Consider the following 19,843-nt stretch of genomic DNA (forward strand, 5'->3'; position numbering starts at 1 on the left):
CTAGCTTATTAAATCAAATTAAAGAATGAAGATTTCAAGGACTTTAATCTTGTAGAAGCACAAAAAAGTAACTTTAGACATAAATAAGAGGTGCATAACGTTAGACACGATGTTACCAGGCAACTAAAAAAGTTTGTATGGTTTTGAAGGTTAAGAAATAGTAACACAAAAAATGGGTCTAACTTAGATTTATTCTAAAAGTATGTTTTTTTTAACCATTAGCAAGTATTAACTTTTCTTATCTAGACACAAAACCATATATTCCATTTTGTAGAAATTTTGCTTTTAAAAATTGAAGAAGTGTTTTAACTCAATTTCTGAAACCTTTTTATTTTGAAATCAACAATTCCACATATGGTTGTCTAGGAGAAAAAATAGGTGGTAGTCACTCAAGACAATATCTGGTGAATATTGAGAGTGAGGTAAAACTTCCCATTTTTGTCAGACCAGAGTTTTTTGCTTGATTCTTGCTGTGTAAGAAAGCAATTATGATCAGATTGCTAAACACTATAACTGTTTGTTTCATTCATTGTTCAATTGGTACCCATTTGTTTAACTTCCATCGTTTCCAAGCTGGTGCGAATGTATGCAAATAGTTTTATCACTCTCATTAAATTTTAAGGGTTACGCTTGGCCTGTCTGAGTTGAATCCTGCTTGATTTAATACGCCATCGTTGATCATTGGTTCATTTAACAGTTTTTTATCTCCAAAAGCAAATTTTTTAAATACTTCTGATCCACCTGTTCAGCTACAGTACATTCTCGAAAAGCAGTGCATTTTTTACCACAAGCATTTGCAGCTTCGGTACCAAGTTTAAATTAAGAAAGTAAATGAGCACAAACTATTGCATTTGAAAGGGCCATTTTCTACTGAAAATTTTACACTTTGATTCAAAGTAATTAAGGTTATTAAATACATTGAATACTCTTTGAAATAAGCTTCAACAAAAATTTAAAATATATCAAAGAAAAATTTAACAAAAATAAAAAATTATTCAACCACTACATCTACATACTACTGTATAATTCATGGAAGCAGACAATAAATAAAAGCCACATGAACTTTAATTGGAGCCTGATACACCTTAACAATAGAACTATTTAGCTAGACAGATAATTTTGGAATCAGACAGACATAGTAAATAAAATTGTCAGGCAAGTAAGTGACTAAGCAATGCGTAAATTGAATGACAAACGCCATTTTGATTTACCTTAATTTAATAGTGATAACTATAGACTAAACAAAAATAGACTAAAGGTTAGTCTAATGCAAGTCAAAACTCAGTTCTTTATTAAATGTTTACCAGTTCGTGGAAAGTACCATGTCATCAACCAGTTTCTTTTCTCTCTGCTTGATAGAAGTGACCAATAATTGACAACAATAGGTATTTGACTGAGATACCAGGAATTCAAACTAAAACTATTAAAAACTCAAACCAAGCTTATTTATAGCGTAATTCTTCAGTCTGTTAATCAACTGTATGTCATTAATGGTTGTATCCACTAAAGTTCTGCATGAAAACATATATCCCAGAAATTCTCAATATTCTTCGGATGCTTCTGAGTTTTAAATTAATTTAACAAAATTTTAAATTAAACAATCTGAGGCAGCCAATGTATTTGTGACAAGCTTAGAAGTTGATGACTTAAAAGTTTGTTCCACTTTTTTCAGAAGTGCTTTAAAATCTCCGAGACAATAATCCCAAGATTCCAAGAAGTTTGAAATCAGATGTCAGCAGAACGTGTAGACAATCTTTTAAAATGCTTAAGACATCAGGTATCAATATTCTCACCCAGTGTACAACAGATTTTTTATGCTCCATAAAGCTGTTTTATTTGCTCAGCAGTTTCTTTGTGACATCAATACACAGTGTTTTTTGAATGCTGCATGACTTATATTGAATGAGTTATAAAGTTTTCTTTTAAATTTTGGATGGTTCTCTTGACCTTTTTGACTGGCTTTATTTTTTATCAAACTCAAATATTCCGCATACATGCAACCAAAATGGCATAAGCTATTTCATAGTCTTTTTTTGTGTTAATTGATAAATTATATTATAACTATGCATAATAACTTTGTCCTGACATTAAACAAGCTCCTGTTTTTTTGTTTTTTTTTGTTTTGATTCATCTCCAACAAGGCTGCAAGCAACCACTATTAAGTTAGGAGTTACTAGAAAAAAAGAATAGAGTTATAGAGGAAGGAAAGAGGTTGTATGAGTCAGGAAAACATGAAAATGGGAGAGAGTTCCAAAGGGTTGAAGTGTGGAGAAAAAACTAGAAATAAAAGTTTTTGGAGCAAACAGGGACAAATACAGTATAAGAGTGAGACTTTGATGAATGACAAGTCAAGCGAGAATGAGTTAAAGTTGATGGAGATGATAGCTCCTTTGAGCAGCGACCATGATAGTATTTGTTGAAAAGAGAAAGAGATGCAACTTTATGGTGATGGAAAAGAGGCTCAGGCTTAGCAGATAATGTGTTTTTGGACCTCGTCTAGAAGAGAAAGAGCATTAGAAGAACCAGCCCAAATATGACAGCAGTATTCCATACAGGGATGAATAAGAGATTTGCAGAAGTAGAGAATGGAATCAGGAGAGAGAAAATGCACGATAAAGAGAAAAAGCACAATAAAGAGAAGCAATCTTAGCAGACACTAACTTAGCAATCAATTGTATATATGGTTTTCATGAAAAGTCAGTAGGCAATGATAATCCAAAAGAGGACTCAGTGAGTGGGTTGCCATTCATTAATATAGGAATATCGACAGTACTGCGATAGTCATTTGCAGTAAATAATTGGGTTTTGCTGGAGTTAAAATTTACCAGCCACTGTGATCTAAGCGATCGAGAAGTAAAAATTTTTGGTCAAGACAGGACTGTAAAGTTGAGTCATTACCAAAAAGAGCTACTTTAGGTGTAAGGTTGTCGGGAAGATAATTAATGTAGATAAGAAAAGAAACAGGACCAAGGATAAAACCTTAAAGAACCTCAAAAGTTACTGGAAATAAAGAAAAGTGTTGGCCTTCAAGGATGAATTTAATAAGACGGTTAGAAAGAAATGATTTGATTATCTCAAAAAATTTCCCAGATACACCATATAAAACAAGCTTATAGAGGAGACCAGCATGCCAAACTTTGTCAAAAGCCTTAGATATGTCAAGAGCAATAGTCATAGCCTCTCTGCCTCCATCTAATGCACAATAAAATCGTTTAATCGTAGCAGTCAGCAAGTCAGTCATAGTGTATTTTGACTCAAGATGAGGTGTGAGAAATTTGTTTATCAAAGACTCAAAAACCTTGCTAATAATAGAAAGAAAACTGATTGGACGATAATTGGAGGGGTTAGAATATTCACCCGAGTTTTTAAAAACTGGAACAACATTTTCCAGCAGGCAGGAAAACAAGACTCAGTCAAGCACTTTTTAAATAGTTTAGAGAGAATTGAAAAGAGTTTGGAGAAAAATTTTGTAAGACTACGACAGGAATGTTGTCTGGACCACATGCTGTAGAAGAGTTTAATCGAGATATGACTTTAGCAACGGAAGCTGTAGTGATTTGAATGTCTAACATTGGGTTAGACATTCCACCTAAAGAAGAAAAAGGTGAAATTGAACACAAGCTAGGATCAGAGACCAGACATAAATCAAGGAGTGAAGGTAAATGATTAGGATTGTAAGGAAAACAACTCACCAAGTTAACTATCTGAGTAAACGATTGAGAAATGCAGAAGTTATAGGCTTTAGTGCCAGCAAGGTCAGTGCCATTAGAGCCAAGCCATTCAGTGTGATGAGCATTAAAGTCACCAATAACAACAATATTGGCAGAGGAGGAAAGAGAGAGGGCCAGGTCAATTTGATCAGAAACTGAATCTAAAAGAGTGCAGCCTTGGAAAAAAAGGAGAACAATAAAGAACAAAGAGAAAGGTGATAGAGTGAAAAGGTGCTAAGCGGAAGCACATAAAAGAAAGGTCAAAATATTCAAACCTGATTTCACAACAAATAGGTGAATTGATGCACATGTATACCTTCAAGCCAAGCATGTGACTATTGGAGTCTTTGTTAACCAAAGGATAGTACCCATCAACACTGAGATCGGGAAAGAATGAATAGCAGAATTTAAATTAGTCTCACTAAGAGCAAGCAAGTCTGGTGAATTTTGCAAGAGGTAAGATTCAACTGATGGATTTTTGCTTTGCAGACCACAAATATTAGTAAAAGATATATTAAAAACAGTTAAGTGGTGGGGATGGTTTTTTATGTTTAATATTTTGGGTTACTTTTGGCATGTTTTAAGTTTAAAGAGAACTTGACTCATTTATAGACAGAGCACAGCCTCCTAAGCAATGAGCTATGCAATTTTCTCAGTCCTATTAATCAACCCTTAGTCAAAACATAGAGCTCCTTATGTGGCCTCGACAATGTGCAACAAAAACATTAACAGGGTCACCATCCATTCACAACATGGTACTGTTAATACTTTGATATTTTGCAGCTGTTGATAGAATCGGCCTCTCTGAGAGCTATCACAGAGAAACCTTACTACCAGCCGGCCTCAGAACCATTAAACTGAGTTTCAGAGCTGTAACCTTATAGAGATAACAGCAAGAGTTGCATAGCCACTATCAAGGTGGCACAAGCAAAAACCTATTAGAAGAGTCAAGAAGATGCAGCATTCAGCATTCTAGGTTTATATCTACACCAGTCTAATAGATGAAGAAAGGGGTTAAAGGCTGGTCAACAGAATTATTCTGGTCACCCCTAAAAACTTTGCCTAGAAGGCCTCCTACAAAATAGTAGCTGGATGCAGCTAACATCTGCCCAAGATGAGTGTTTTTATTGAGATACCATCTCTAGCCTTTACTCAACTAAGAATCCCAAGGCATGGGAATTTTAGCTGGATGCAGTTAACATCTACCCAAAATGAGTATTTTTATTGAGACACCATCTCTAGCCTTTACTCAACCAAGAGCCACAAGGTAGGGAATTTTTAAGTTGGAGTTTGTTTCTCCAAGCCTTTGCCTAAAAAAGCAAACTCTACAAGGCAGCAGGGCATGGGGCAGGTAGTACTGGGTTACATAATACCAGTAGCAGGGGGATCATGATCCTGAACCTGACCTGGCCAGGAGTAATTAAAAGAAGCTATTTCCTGCAAACAGTACCTTAAAACATTGGGGCATGATATTTTGGAAATGCATTAGAAAAAATATAACATCTAACAAAATACTAGAGATAAGGGTGAACATAGGTTTTATAGTTGGAGCGTCTAGTTAGTTATGTGCACACTGCATCAAAACAGATTAAAACATTAAAACAGGATATTTAAACAGAATATATACATACATAAAGTAACTTACGAGTGAGTAAACACCGCATAGAGGTTCAGACAGAACACAAATATACATATAAACATAAACAGATGGTACACAAACACACAGATAGCAATTTATGGTCAATACCGCGCCAGAGATTCAGACAGAATACAAACATACAGAGAGCAACTTATGGGTGAGTCAACACTGCACCAGAGGTTTAGACAGAACACAGACATACATATAAAGTAGCTAAAACAGTATCTAAGGCACTTCTAACTATATCAAAAACACACACAAAAAAAAAACAAAAAAAAACATATTATACTACTATAGGCATGACCGATTTTAAATAGTGCTGATGACAGGAAGCAAACTCCTTCCAGCCTTTGCTTAGAAAGTGAATCCTACAAGACAGCAGGACATGAAACAGGTTGTACTGGGTTACATGTTACAAGTACCAGGGTGATCATGAAGACTATACACCTGACCTGATACAAGATGTTCCAATTGCGGTAGTTGCGGTAGTGGTGTAGTGGTAAAGTGCTCGCTTCATAAGCAAGAGGTTCCGAGTTCGATCCCCACCATGTCCCTGGTAGTACCGCGCTCAACTTGTTTCTCCGCACAGCGGCCTTGTTCCTCAAGGTTCGTGTTTCGGAGTTATAGAGTTGAGAGAGGGTTATAACCACTATTAAGTAGCCTCCTCATCTGTAGTGGCCTTTTCGGCCTTGAGGAGGTGAATAACAAAAAAAAAAAAAAACAAAAAAAAAAAATTAGATGTTCCTGTTAGATATTCCAGTGAATATCCAATCAGATAAACATTTGAATTATTTATTTATAGTTATTTAATTTAGTAATACATTTTCTTTAGTTTATTACTATCATTATTATTTGGTTTCTTTGGCTCTGGTTTCAGTGGATTGCTGTTAATTCTATGATTATATTCCATTACTTCTAGTTACTCTGGTTTTAGAAGACTGTCATTCATTCTATGAATTTATTTCATTACTTCAAGTTAACTAGCATTGCCATTTTCATGGTAAGAAAAAAATGCAGTTTAGTATTTATCATTCATAATTTTTTTTATACTTATGAAAAGAAAATGACTTCAAATTATTTTATAAATTTTATATTCATTTATTATATATTATTATTCATTTGTAGATGATTATAGGCTACCTCTAAAAGCTCTATGATTATAAGCTCTATGATTATAAGCTCTATGATTATAAGCTCTATGATTATAAGCTCTATGATTATAAGCTCTATGATTATAAGCTCTATGATTATAAGCTCTATGATTATAAGCTACCTCTAAAATAACCAAATTTTTTTCAGACTGTAAGACTGATAGGAAATGTTTAAAAGGCTCTGAAAATTGACTTCCAGTCAATTTTCAGAGTCTTTTAAACATTTCCTATCAAGCTTAAACTTCTTATGTAATAACTTTCCTGAAAAAAACTTTTTTGATGGTGGAAACCAATCATTTCAAGGATTGTTTATATATATATATACATATTTATATTAAAATAACATTTTAAATAATTTAAATATATTTAAAAACCTTTTTTTTTTTCAGCATCATGCAATCTACATTCTTCCTCTACCAAATGATTCAGCATGTTTTTCAAAACAGTAAACTTTGCTTTTATTGAAATAGAACTAGGATTAAGAATGTCTTGATACAACTTTTTACAATCATCCACAAGAAGATAAGACGGATAACGCATGCCAATAAAGCCTAAAAAAAATAGCTACTTAAACTAAAGTCTTCCATATGATTATTTCTAAACAAAGCATTGCACTTGGGATATTCCTTCTCATCATCATCATTTTCATCATCATCATCACTTTCATCATCATCATCATCATCATTTTCATCATCATCATCATCATCATCATCATCATCATCATCATCATCATCATCATCATCATCATCATCATCATCATCATCATCATCATCATCATCAACAGCAACAACAATAACAACATCATCATCATTAATAACAACATTATGATCATGATCATCTTTTAATCATCATCATCATCTCTGTTCTTTCAAGACGCTGGACATTATTAATGATGATCATGATTTAAGACTCATGTTTCATTGCCATGCACAAAAATACTTTTTACACATATCTTTTCTGAACTTAGCCAAGCATCCTTTTCTGCTTCACCAGCTGATCTAATTGATATAAAAACAAAAACAAATATCTCTAAACAAATCTTTATATATCAGCAGAAAACTTTTTATGCTGATATAATTGATATAAATCTCAAAGTTCGCAAAACTCAATAACCGAGTGTACCTTATTTCAAGTATCTGTTTTAATATTTTTTTTATTATCTTTTATTTTGAAAAAAAAAGCTTATTTTTTATATTAAAAATATATGATTATAAGTATCTTGTATATCACTACATCTCATGTGAAACAAACTTTTACTGCTCACCAATAGTACAAACAATAAAGTTTGTTTTAACTACATTCCTATACACTCCACTTTGCTACTTTTAAGTATTTTCTTCTTGTTCATTATTATTGACTTTACAACAATAGAATCTTTTCTTTTATTCCTGTTTATCCTTGGCCTTTTTTCTTCCATTCAATTTTTCTAAAACTGAAATCTTAGTATGAATTATTTTTCATTTTGTGTAATCAATTGCAAATGATCTGCACAGAATAGCTTTTACACAGTGCCTACCTTAGTACTCAGTCAAATAACCATTTGAAGGTCAAAAATGCAACTTTTAACTTTTCTTTAATATATAAATCATTATAATCATTTAAAGCATCTTTTAGTTCATTTTAGTGCATCTCTGTCTCTTTTATAAATCTTTACTGTCCAACTTTTCTGAAAAATAATTTGGATTTTATTTTTATGCACAATTGCAAACCAAAACTATGATAACATTACCCACTCAACAGCCACAATTCCAAAAGCCATCTCAGCTGATACAGTTAGAAAAACTAGCAACCTCACTTAACTGAGCCCTTACTTTCAAGTTTAGTATGACTTGCCTTTAATTACCATATGTGCTCAAGATGGTGCTCAATTACCAAATGTGCTCAAGATGTTAAGAAAATGTTAAAAAAGAGATAAACTGCCAATAATTTTGCAATAATGATTACACATATATACTCACCAACAGCAAGTATTGCTTTTAGCATTACTTCTTCATCATCAAAGTCTGTAAAATATATGCATATATGAAATACTTCTTTACTTTCCAGAATAGGCTAAAAAAAAATTAAAATATATATATATACGCACACACAAAAATGTCTTATATCTACATTGTATATATGTAAACTTATTAAGGTTCTTATTTAGTACTTATAAGATTGAGAGAAGATAAAAATTTAAAAAAAGGCTTTATAAAATAGACTGTAATGACCCTGGGCCTTTAAAAGGTAAATAAATTAAAAACATGTATATGTTCATGGTTTTTTTATCGAAGATATTAAAACTATTACTTTTGAGCTGCTTTCACTTTTGAGTTGGATGTCGAAATCGAAATATCGACAAAATAAACCAGTTGTGAATAATGCTCGTAATAATGTTGATCGTTTTGTTTTCAAAGAAGGATTATTAGATGATTTCTTATGCTCTTTTTGGTAACTTGTTAAAAATTCTAAATTAACAAACAACATATTAAATTAAAATACTATAAAATAAATAGATTTTTAAAAGCAATATATAAATAAATTACTAATATATTGCTAATACTAACAAAAATATAATGATTTGAAAAATAACATGTTACTTTAATCAAAAATCTAGACTAAGAAAGTGCATGTGCATGTGCATGAGTGTGTGTGTGTGTGTGTGTGTGTGTGTGTGTGTGTGTGTGTGTGTGTGTGTGTGTGTGTGTGTGTGTGTGTGTGTGTGTGTAAAACAATAAGAATCAGCATGGTGGAATAAAAAAAATAAAAAACAAAAAAGTAACTTAATAGAAAATCTGGTGGGTACTGAGATGATTGACAACAAAACTGCTTCACAAAATTTTAATAAAACTTCAAGAAAATTCAACAACAACAAAAAAAGTATATAATATATATATATATATATATATATATATATATATATATATATATATATATATATATATACATATACATATATATACACATATATATATATGTGAATCAGTGAATGTTAAAAGGGCAGAAGTCCAACAATGTAAACTTTAGGGAGTTAAAGAAAAACTGTATTTTCCCCCGTAGTAAATTTTTGTTAATGTTTTTTTCTGAAAAGGAGTTTTTCACCTCAAAAAATTTTTAAATTATTAACAAAAATTTATTACTAGGGGAAATGCTGTTTTTTTTTTAGTTTCCCAAAAATTTACATAGTTGGACTTCTGCCCTTTTAACATTCACCGATTTATATATATACATACATATAAATATATATATATATATATATATATATATATATATATATATATATATATATATATATATATATATATATATATACGTATATATATATATATATATATATATTTATATATATATATATATATATATATATATATATATATATACATATATTTATATGTATATATATATGTATATATATGTATATATATGTATATATATGTATATATATGTATATATATATATATATATATTTATATGTATATATATATGTATATATATGTATATATATGTATATATATTTATATATATATATATGTATATATATATATGTATATATATGTGTATATAATTATATATATATATGTATATATATGTGTATATAATTATATATATATATGTATATATGTATATATATATATATATATATGTATATATATGTGTATATAATTATATATATGTGTATATATATATATATATATATTTATATATATACATATATATATATATATAATATATATATATATATATTTATATATATATATATATATATATATATATATATATATATATATATATATATATATATATATATATATATATATATATATATATACATGCATAGTCGAGCCAAAATTTGGATTTTTGAATAGAATATATTTTTAAACAATAATTTTTTATAAACTAAAATTATTATCTGTAGCTCGTAATAAACTATATTTAAAACATAAGGAAATGTAAGTGAAAGAGTAATAATATTTTATATATAAAAAAAAAATTCGCTTACAAAAAACAACAATTTGTGTGGGAAAATTTTTTTTTTAAATGCAGTAATCATGAGAATTAAAGTATGGAATTTTTACAACTCCTAATCTTTTTAAATAAACATGAACAAAAAAATATTAAATACAAGGGGGGTTTAAAAGATTATGGAATGAAAGGGTTTTAAATAAAATGAAACAACAATCTATTTTATCTTTTTCAATATAATCTCCCTATAGCTGAACAGACTTATTAGATCTATTTAATTAAATTAATTGTTAGATTAACTTATAAGATCTATTTAATTAATTAAATAGATCTAATAAGTCTATTCAGATCTTATTAAAAATTAATTAGATCTAATAATTTAATTGTTTAATTTAATTAATTTTTCAATGCCATCATAAAAGTAACTTTTATGTTTTGCTTCAAATGAGCCAAAACTGCCTCCTTAACCTCATTGTCATTGGAAAATTTCCTTCTCCTTAAGTCATTTTTCAAATTAGGGAACAAGTAAAAACTACTTTGCCAGATCTGGAAAGTAGGGTAGGTACACAAGCCATTCGAAACCATTGTAAAAAGGCTTTGTCTAATGCCAAAGCCTACTACTACTACTCTCAGGTCATGAAATCTTGTATTGCATCATAAAAATTAGGCTCTCGTGACTTCTGGAGAATCTTTAATAGTATCAATAATAAGGGTAAATCTGTAATTCTACCTCTCTTCTATGGTTCAGACTTTTGTCACCTCACCTAAATACAAAGCTGAATTGTTTGCTAAGAGCTTTCCATCAAAATGATCTTTTGATTCCACTAGTTGCGTTCTACCTGATATAGACGACAAACAGTTTGACATTCGTATCACTCCAGCTTCTGTATCTAAAGTGATTTCCTGCTTAGACTCTTCTACAGCTTGTGGATTGGACAACATACCTATTGTAGTCTTGCAGAAGTGTTCTTTGGAGCTGTTATCTATACTTTCTAAACTATTTAAAAAGTGCTTATCAGAGTCTTGTTTTCCAGTCTGTTGGAAAGCAGCAACTGTTATCCCTATTTTCAAAAATTCTGGAGAGTAAGCTGATTCGTCTAACTGATTAGTCTTCTTTCTATCATAAGCAAGATTTTTGAATCTTTAATTAACAAACACTTTATCTCTCATCTTGAATCTAATAAATTATTTTCTGATCATCAACATGGGCTTCGATCTTCTCAATCTACAGCTGATTTGCTAACAGTAATTACCAATAGGTTTTATCATGCATTAGATAAAAGTGGAGAGGTTAAGGCTATCGCTCTTGGCATTTCTAAAGCTTTTAATAAAGTTTGGCATGCTGGTCTTCTCCATAAGCTTTATTCTTATGGTGTATCTGGTAACATCTTTAGGATTATTGAATCCTTCCTTTCCAATCGTAGTATAAATGTTGTACTCGTCATCTAAGTCATCTGTCAATCGTTATTTTGCTCTACAAACTTCATCTTTTCTCCTCCAGTAACTTCAAACTCTAATAGTGGTTGCTTGCAACCTTGTTGGAAGCAAAGATGTTTAAAAAAAAAAAGTGTGTGCAGAGCAGCAATTGCAACTCTGCTCTTGTGAACCAGTGCATTGTCTTGCAAAAGCAACACACCCTTGGTCAATTTCCTCTACCTTTATCCTTGATGGCCTCCTTTAATTTTTCTAAAATTGTTGCGTAGTATACTCTGGTTATGCTCCTTCTTTTGCCTTTGTACCCAATGAGTAATATCCCTTTACAATCCCAAAATCGACACATCGACACGCTGCTGTTTTTGAAGAGGCGTGAGCATTCTCAGTACCTATCTTGCACTGACTTTTGTCATACCCAAGTGGTCATGTAGGATTAGAAAAATGGTGCTATCCAATACTCCAACTAATAACTGTTTTTTCTTCAAACGGGTGTCCTCTAGTACAATTTTTTCCTCTTTTTCAGCAATGTCTGATGTGGTGACCTCAACTGACCTTCTTGAGCGGGGGTCATTTTTAATCGACTCCTGACCACGTTTAAAAAGACCATGCCACTTGTAAATCATTGATTTACTAGAGCACTTCCTCATAAACGGTTTCCATTTCATTCAAAATAGTCTGAGCATTCTTTCCTTGCTCGGAAGAAACTTTATCACAGTAGGAATGTTCAAACAACTTGCAAGGTAAGCAGTTTGCAATACACAAAGTCAATGTTCACTAGCCACCTAACTCACCCTAAACTGAAAATTGAAAGTTTTGCTTGGTGTTTTAATTCAAAATCTTTTTGAATTAAAACACTAAACAGTACAAAAACGGTTTTTTGTACTGTTTAGTGTTTTTTTATAAATATAAGGTGGTAGGATATTTTTGACTAAAACGGTATATTAAATACCTAAATATAGAAAACAACTTTTTATGGAACTAAAAGTTTCATGTCTGCTTGTAATCTAACTTAATAATCTGCTAGTAATCTAACTTAATAATAGCTTAAACTTGATAACAATGAAACCAAAAATAAAATTTGATACTTTAATTTGAAAAGTAAATTGATTTTTTAGAATATGATAGCAGTCAAAAATCAAATCACAGTTAATAGTATTTTTAATACCATTATCATAAAAATAATGGTTTCCATAACATTTTTTTGATAATTTGTGAATAATACTTTATATTATTTGCAAATTGCTAAAATAATATGTTAACTTTATAGCTATCCATATTTCATATCCATATTTTATAAAACTTCATAATTTTTCATAATTAAAATTCAGCATCTTCAAATATATTTCTTGTTTTAAATTTTAATGTGAATTCAATTTTTCTTCAAATTTTAGAAACTTTGTAATCAAAGAAATTAATATTAATATTTTAAAACCTACTACAATATATAGCAATGACATTATTATAAATTAAAACCACAATAAACTACATGCAAAAACGCATACTTTTTTACAATTTGAAACTACAATGTAAACAACAAAAAAGTACAAAAAAAATAAATAATAAAATACACACACACACAAACAAAAAATGATTAAGCCAAGAACAGGACACAAAAAAAAGTATCAAAAAAAATTTAAATATGTTCTTGAAGCAAAAAAGAAAAACAAATACTTACTTAAAAACTGATTGAAAGCATCAATTACGAACTTATAATTATGGGTAACTTTATTAACAATTGCGGCTAAACAACTTGTACAGGATTGCACTACGTTTTGTGTTTGTTGCAACATAAGTTTCATAGAATCTTCTTCAAGTTCAGCCAAAAATTTAGGGTTTGGATGATCCATTAGCGGTACAACCAACTCCAAGATTTTACTCACATTTTGTATGACAATAAGATCTGAAGGAGAATTAACTTTTGAGCTCAAATATGGCTGAAGGCTTGTAGCATGTGGGATTAGAAGAAGGGGACATACTTTGCAAAAAAGGTTTAGAGTCATCAGACATGATACAATCATATTTGTATCTGATTTTTGTTCAGGATTTAAAAGTCTTTGGAACAGACAATCAACAAGTTGCTGACATGCAGTCATTGTTGAAGCTCGCAAACTTGCATTTTTTGGATCAAGCAGCTAAAAATATAAAATAATAAAAGTATGGATACCAAGAAAACCAAAATAAAAACACAAAATATTATTAAAATATTTTTTCATATATTACGAAACTGTAAAATTGTAAAAACTGTATAATTTGTAAAATTTTACATATATCTCTGCGTTAAAGTATGATTAAAATTAATAAAAAAATTGTCCACATTGTAGAAAGTAAATTATTTTTATGGAGATTTACCATAAAATTCATTTTTTTATGAGTTGCAAAACACGTAAAAAAATATATTTATTTAATAAAATTATATTATTAATTTTTTTTTTTAAACTTTTATTATATAATTTAATATTTTTATTATTAACTTCAGTTATTTACTTTATTAGTTAGTATATTGTTAAAATAAAAACTTTGTGAAAGTTATTATTAAAGTTAAAAAAAAACTCCTTTACAAAGGGTTTAGAAACACCTCTACAAACTTTATATGTTCTACTTTAAAAAAAAATGGCCCTGTGATTCCGTTATATGCTGGGCTGCTTGCAAAACCTATGCAACCAGGTGATCCTACTCTAAATATGATGTCACAAAGCTTGCTCTGGGAAATATAAAGCTGGAATGAAATTTCTTAAGGCATTTCCTATACTACTTATTTTAGTAATTTGCTGTTTATTTTCAGCAGACATGGATTGTCTAACTTATTTTGTTTCATGCGGTGCTTTAGAAGATTATAACATTAGAAGATTATAGTAATATCATTATGTTTATAAATTCTATTAAAAGTGAAAATATGTTTTTTAAAAATCTTATTAAATTGTTAAAGAATAGATTTACAACTTTTGCTGATTAAAATTTGTTGAATAAAACAACCTTCTATATTTAGATTTTCAAAGTAAAAAGTGATATTTTATGAAACCACTCTAACTGCTTATTTTTTCTTTATTTACTTGTATATATATCTATTCAACATTTATTTACTCGTATATATTTATATTTAACATTTGCAAAGTTTCATAGCATAATGAAATGCTAATTTCCTCGCTTGTTTATATGTCAAGCCATAATTTATTTTAGGGCTTTTTATTAGGTTGTTTTTCAACATACTCAACCTTGAGCAATTTTTGTAAAACAGTATACTTTTTGATGAATAAAAAAAATGTTATTAATGAAAAATGAAATTAAAAAAAAAAAAACTCAAGAAAAATGTTTAAAACTGCAGTAACAGAAGCCTTGTTCACTTCCTTTATTTTCTTTAACTCTTTATCACATAATTTTTTAAAACTTGTTTGTCATACTCAAGTTTATAACTTTTTTTTATCATCTTAATTGAATTGATTCTTTCTAATTTTTATTTTCTGGTACTTTTCCTTTCCTTAGATTCTGTAATCAATATGCCTAATAATTTGTTTTTAATGGCTAACAGCATATTTTTCAACAAACTTTATTTTCAACAAAATTTTTCTTATTCACCACAAAAGCTGCACAGAAAACATTCTGACATACTCATTGCTTTTCACCATTAACTGTTAAAATATGTTTTTCTGTTAAGATAATTTTTTTGATCAATTTTAATTTCCTAAGCAATGTCTTAGCTACAGCTGTCACACGAGTACACAAAATTTTTTTCTTTGAAAAATATGTTAATATTACTACAAGTATATTTTAATTTGTGCTTACTAAATTTCTTTAAAATAATCAGACTTAAAAGCTTAACAATCATGGCAACTATAGAATGTGCTCTACGTGCAAAGGTGCACAGGTATAGCAATAAGCAAACTAATACAACCTACCAACCAACCTTGTCTAGATAAAACTGTAATTGATAAGAATTAATCATGATGTAGCATTTATCATCAGGAGGATGATAAATGATGCATATTCCATACAAATAGCTAAAAATAATTACTTTTATTAATTTAAAAAAAATTTAAAAAATATTACAATATCATTAATAATTGTAGTGATGCATAGAAATGTGTTCACTAAAAAGATGATGGAGCTATGCACCTTACCATTGGTAACGCCAACAAATGATGGAGCTATGCATCTAACCATTTGTAACATCAACAAAATGATGGAGCTATGCACCTAACCATTGGTAATACCAAGAAATGATGGAACTACACATCTAACCATTTGTAACACCAACGAAATAATGGAGCTTAGCAACAACTAAATAATGGAGCTTTGCATTTGTAACAACAACATAATGACCGAGCTATGCACCTAACCATTTGTAACATCAACAAGGAAAAAATGTTATTATGTAACTCTACACTTTTTTTATCTTTTTTTTTTTTCATTATTCTTAATAATATTATTATTATTTAGTATTTAGTATTATTATTATCATTTTCTTTAAATTTATTTCTGTTACATATTAAAAGATAGAAATTTATTAGAAAATAAATTGCTATTGGCAACAGCAAGTTGCTATGTTGCAGGAAAAAAAAGAGATAAAATTGAAAAATTTACTCACATTTTCTAGCAATATTTCCAGCCATTCAAAACCAGTATCCTTGCATAACAAAGCAACTTTGGTAATATTAACAGTCTTTGTGAAAAGAATTGCAGATGACTTGGTAATGTCAGAAACAGGTTGAAACCACATCAAGCGAAATACTTCAGTTACAAGTTTCTAAATGTAAAACTTTAATAAAGAAAATAACATTTTTTATTTTAACAATAATAAAAACAAAATAAATTTCATCTTCACAACACAATTTGGAAACAATATACTTTAATTCCAACTTCATCATCAACTCTTCTAATAATTTTAGCACAAATTTCAGGAACATACTTAAAATCAGGGTGTTCAATGCAGATATCTTTTAAGATTTTTATTACTCTTTTTCGAACACTAACCCCCGTGTCAAGTATCCGTGCAATAATCATGTCATAATACTGAGAAACAAGGTCGCTAGACTTGAGAACAAACTGTCCAATAAGATCAATAGCTGCTTCACGAACATTAGTTGATGGGTCAAGGAGTCTACCATGGACATTATCTTGGATGTCTTTCTAGTATGAGATTTTTTGAATTATAAAATTTATAAACTTGTTTTATTTTTTTGGGTTTTATTTATAAGAGTTTTATTAGAAAACTAATCTAAAAGTCAGTTTAAATTTTAAAAACTTTATTTAGAAAATTTTATTTAAAAGTCAGTTATTCTCACAAGTATTTATTAGAGAGTTTTATTAGAGAACTTCAAATCACTCATTCCCATTAGTATTTATCTATTAAAGAAATAATTTAAAAGATAGGTCACTCACTCTCATAAGTATAGTTGAATCAACACTGACAATCATAGTAAGAGCTTTTACTGCTTTAGTGCGCAATGCTATTGCTTGTTCACTCAACATCTTGCAAATTTGCTGCAAATACACCTCAAAATTTTTAGAAAAAGTTCTATATGATGCTAAATGACTAGCTATTATTGAACAACTATCATACGGCAGAATGTTCCATGTCCTATATATGTAAAAAATACAAACATTAATAATATAACAAGTACAAGCAAAAAAAATATATATTTTTATATATTGATAAAACTAAAGACCAATAAAATAATTTGAGAAAACAGAACTTTTAAAAGTCACCTTACTTTTGCAAAGTAGATATCTTGTTGTAATTTTTTATTAAAGAATGATAAAACTCTTTTTTTTCTTCCAACTCTTGCAATTTGTTTGGGATTGGAATCTTTGTATCATCTTCATTTTTAAAACTTAACTTAGATGAAGCACCAGGAATTGATGCCATAGGAGACACAATATACTGCTCTATTTCAATTTGAACATCCCTTATCCATTGCCCAATGTAAAATTCACAAGCAAACTAAAATAATAATTTTTGAAAAAATTTGTTCAAGTATTTGTTTAATATATGGAATTGAAATTTTAATAGATGCATTTTAAATATAAAATGTGAAGTAAAACAAGAAAAATTATAATTTTAAAATATTATAAATTGCTTATTAAAATTATAATTTTAATGTGGTAGTGGTGTAGTGGTAGAGTACTGGCTTCACAAGCGAGATGTTCCAAGTTCGATCCCCACCACATCCCTGGTGGTACTGCACTCAACTTGTTTCTAAGCGCAGCAGGCTTGTCTGTCAAGGTTCGTGTTTTGGAGTTGAGAGAGGGTTATAACCAAAATTAAGTAGCTTCTTTGTTAATTAATTTCATTTTATTAGGCCCCATTTCTTTTGACTACCTATCAAAAGCACTATTAACAAATACCAATTTTATAGATTCCAGTCAGTTAAACTCCATACCATCTTTTCCTTATGCACTTGTTTCTGTTTTTAAAACTAGGTTCAGTCAGGTGAACCTAGGTAAATCTAAAAAACTTTTCTACTTTACTTATATTCCTTCATTTATTATATATCTTTCAAACTGCCTTGAAAAAGTCAGGAAAACTCAAAAAAGCGATAAAAAAAAATTATTAAAAAAAAACACCTTGTATGATTCCTCATCCTTCCCAAACAAGCTCAAACTTGATATTAGACACGTGCGGAGTTTATCTTCATATATGCTCATATCCTATATAGTTAAAAAAAAAAACAACTCAATTCATTAAAAAAAAAAATTATTTTCAAAATAAAATATTTTTGATAACAGTCATAATGACAATAATGTAATATCATGATAATAAAATGTAGATGGCGATAATATAATGAATGGTGATGATATGAATGATGATGATTACCTGAAAGCACCCTTAGGTACTTTTAGATAATCAGCAGTCTTGTTCTCAAAGGTTTGTGCTTCGGAGTTATTAAGTTGAGAGAGAGTTGTAAGCACAATTATAGTAGCCTCTTCTACTGTAATGGCCTTCTTGAACTTGTGAAAGTGAATTAACATTATAAATATATTATAATATAATATAATAACATTATAAAACATTATAAAAATAATAACTGGAATTTAAAACCTCATACCTCAATAACTGGAATATCATCTGTAGAACCAGCAGGATTTATTAGCTAAAAATAAATAATTATAAAGTAATGTATAAATCATATATATATATGATTAATTCAAATGAATTAATTATAATTCATTTGAATTAATTATAAATTTAAATGTACTGAATATTATGCTCTTTCCTCAAAACATTTATGTACTTTTTAATGTGGTTTATTAAATTACTTTTCATCAAAAACTTTATCAAAAAAATTATTATAAAAATAAGCCACTTAAAATCACGAAATTGTTTTAAGCAAAAAATGTATATACACACACACGCACGCATGCACTCACGCACACACACACACACATATGTAGATATATATATATATACATATATATATACATATATATATATATATATATATATATATATATATATATATATATATATATATATATATATATATATATATATATATATATATATATATATATATATATATATATATATATATATATATATATATATATATATATATATATAATGGCCTTGTTTTAAATAAAAAATGCATAATGCATTTGCCTAATGCTAATTTGACATTATAAAATTTTCTTTAATTTTTAAAGACATTAACTTTTTTAAATAACCACAAAAAAATAAAAATTTTTAAAAAACAAATTAAATATTGTTTAACTTGTTTTTTATTATTATTATTATTAGGAAATTTTTTTTTTCTTTAAATTTTTTATTTATAATAAATAATTAAATTTGATATTACATTTTTAAAAATGTTTAATACAAACAAATTTCCCTTTTTTTATTCAACGGCACCTACTTAAATTGGGATTAAGAGGGTGTGTTGCAATTCAAAAACCATTATTACGGTGTGGCAATAAAGAAAATCGACTTAAATATGCAAAACTACACAAAGATTGGGCCCAAGAAATGTTTA

The 19,843-nt window shown here is 28.8% G+C and overlaps 1 protein-coding gene across 1 annotated transcript in view; it reads right to left on the reverse strand.

Annotated features, from left to right (window-relative positions):
• Nucleotides 1-19,843, reverse strand: part of LOC100201760 (nipped-B-like protein) — a 96,452-nt gene that overhangs the window by 30,614 nt on the left and 45,995 nt on the right. The window contains exons 15-24 of the mRNA XM_065817403.1: nucleotides 18,920-18,964; nucleotides 18,438-18,521; nucleotides 17,585-17,814; nucleotides 17,253-17,451; nucleotides 16,719-17,000; nucleotides 16,459-16,617; nucleotides 13,552-14,008; nucleotides 8,790-8,947; nucleotides 8,459-8,552; nucleotides 6,875-7,051 (exon numbers count right to left, since the gene is read on the reverse strand). Of these exons, the coding sequence (XP_065673475.1) occupies nucleotides 6,875-7,051; nucleotides 8,459-8,552; nucleotides 8,790-8,947; nucleotides 13,552-14,008; nucleotides 16,459-16,617; nucleotides 16,719-17,000; nucleotides 17,253-17,451; nucleotides 17,585-17,814; nucleotides 18,438-18,521; nucleotides 18,920-18,964 (1,885 nt within the window). The remainder of the gene's footprint in view (nucleotides 1-6,874; nucleotides 7,052-8,458; nucleotides 8,553-8,789; nucleotides 8,948-13,551; nucleotides 14,009-16,458; nucleotides 16,618-16,718; nucleotides 17,001-17,252; nucleotides 17,452-17,584; nucleotides 17,815-18,437; nucleotides 18,522-18,919; nucleotides 18,965-19,843) is intronic.

The sequence above is a fragment of the Hydra vulgaris genome, chromosome 14 (assembly GCF_038396675.1).
Source record: "Hydra vulgaris chromosome 14, alternate assembly HydraT2T_AEP".
Classification (NCBI taxonomy): Eukaryota; Metazoa; Cnidaria; class Hydrozoa; order Anthoathecata; family Hydridae; genus Hydra; species Hydra vulgaris.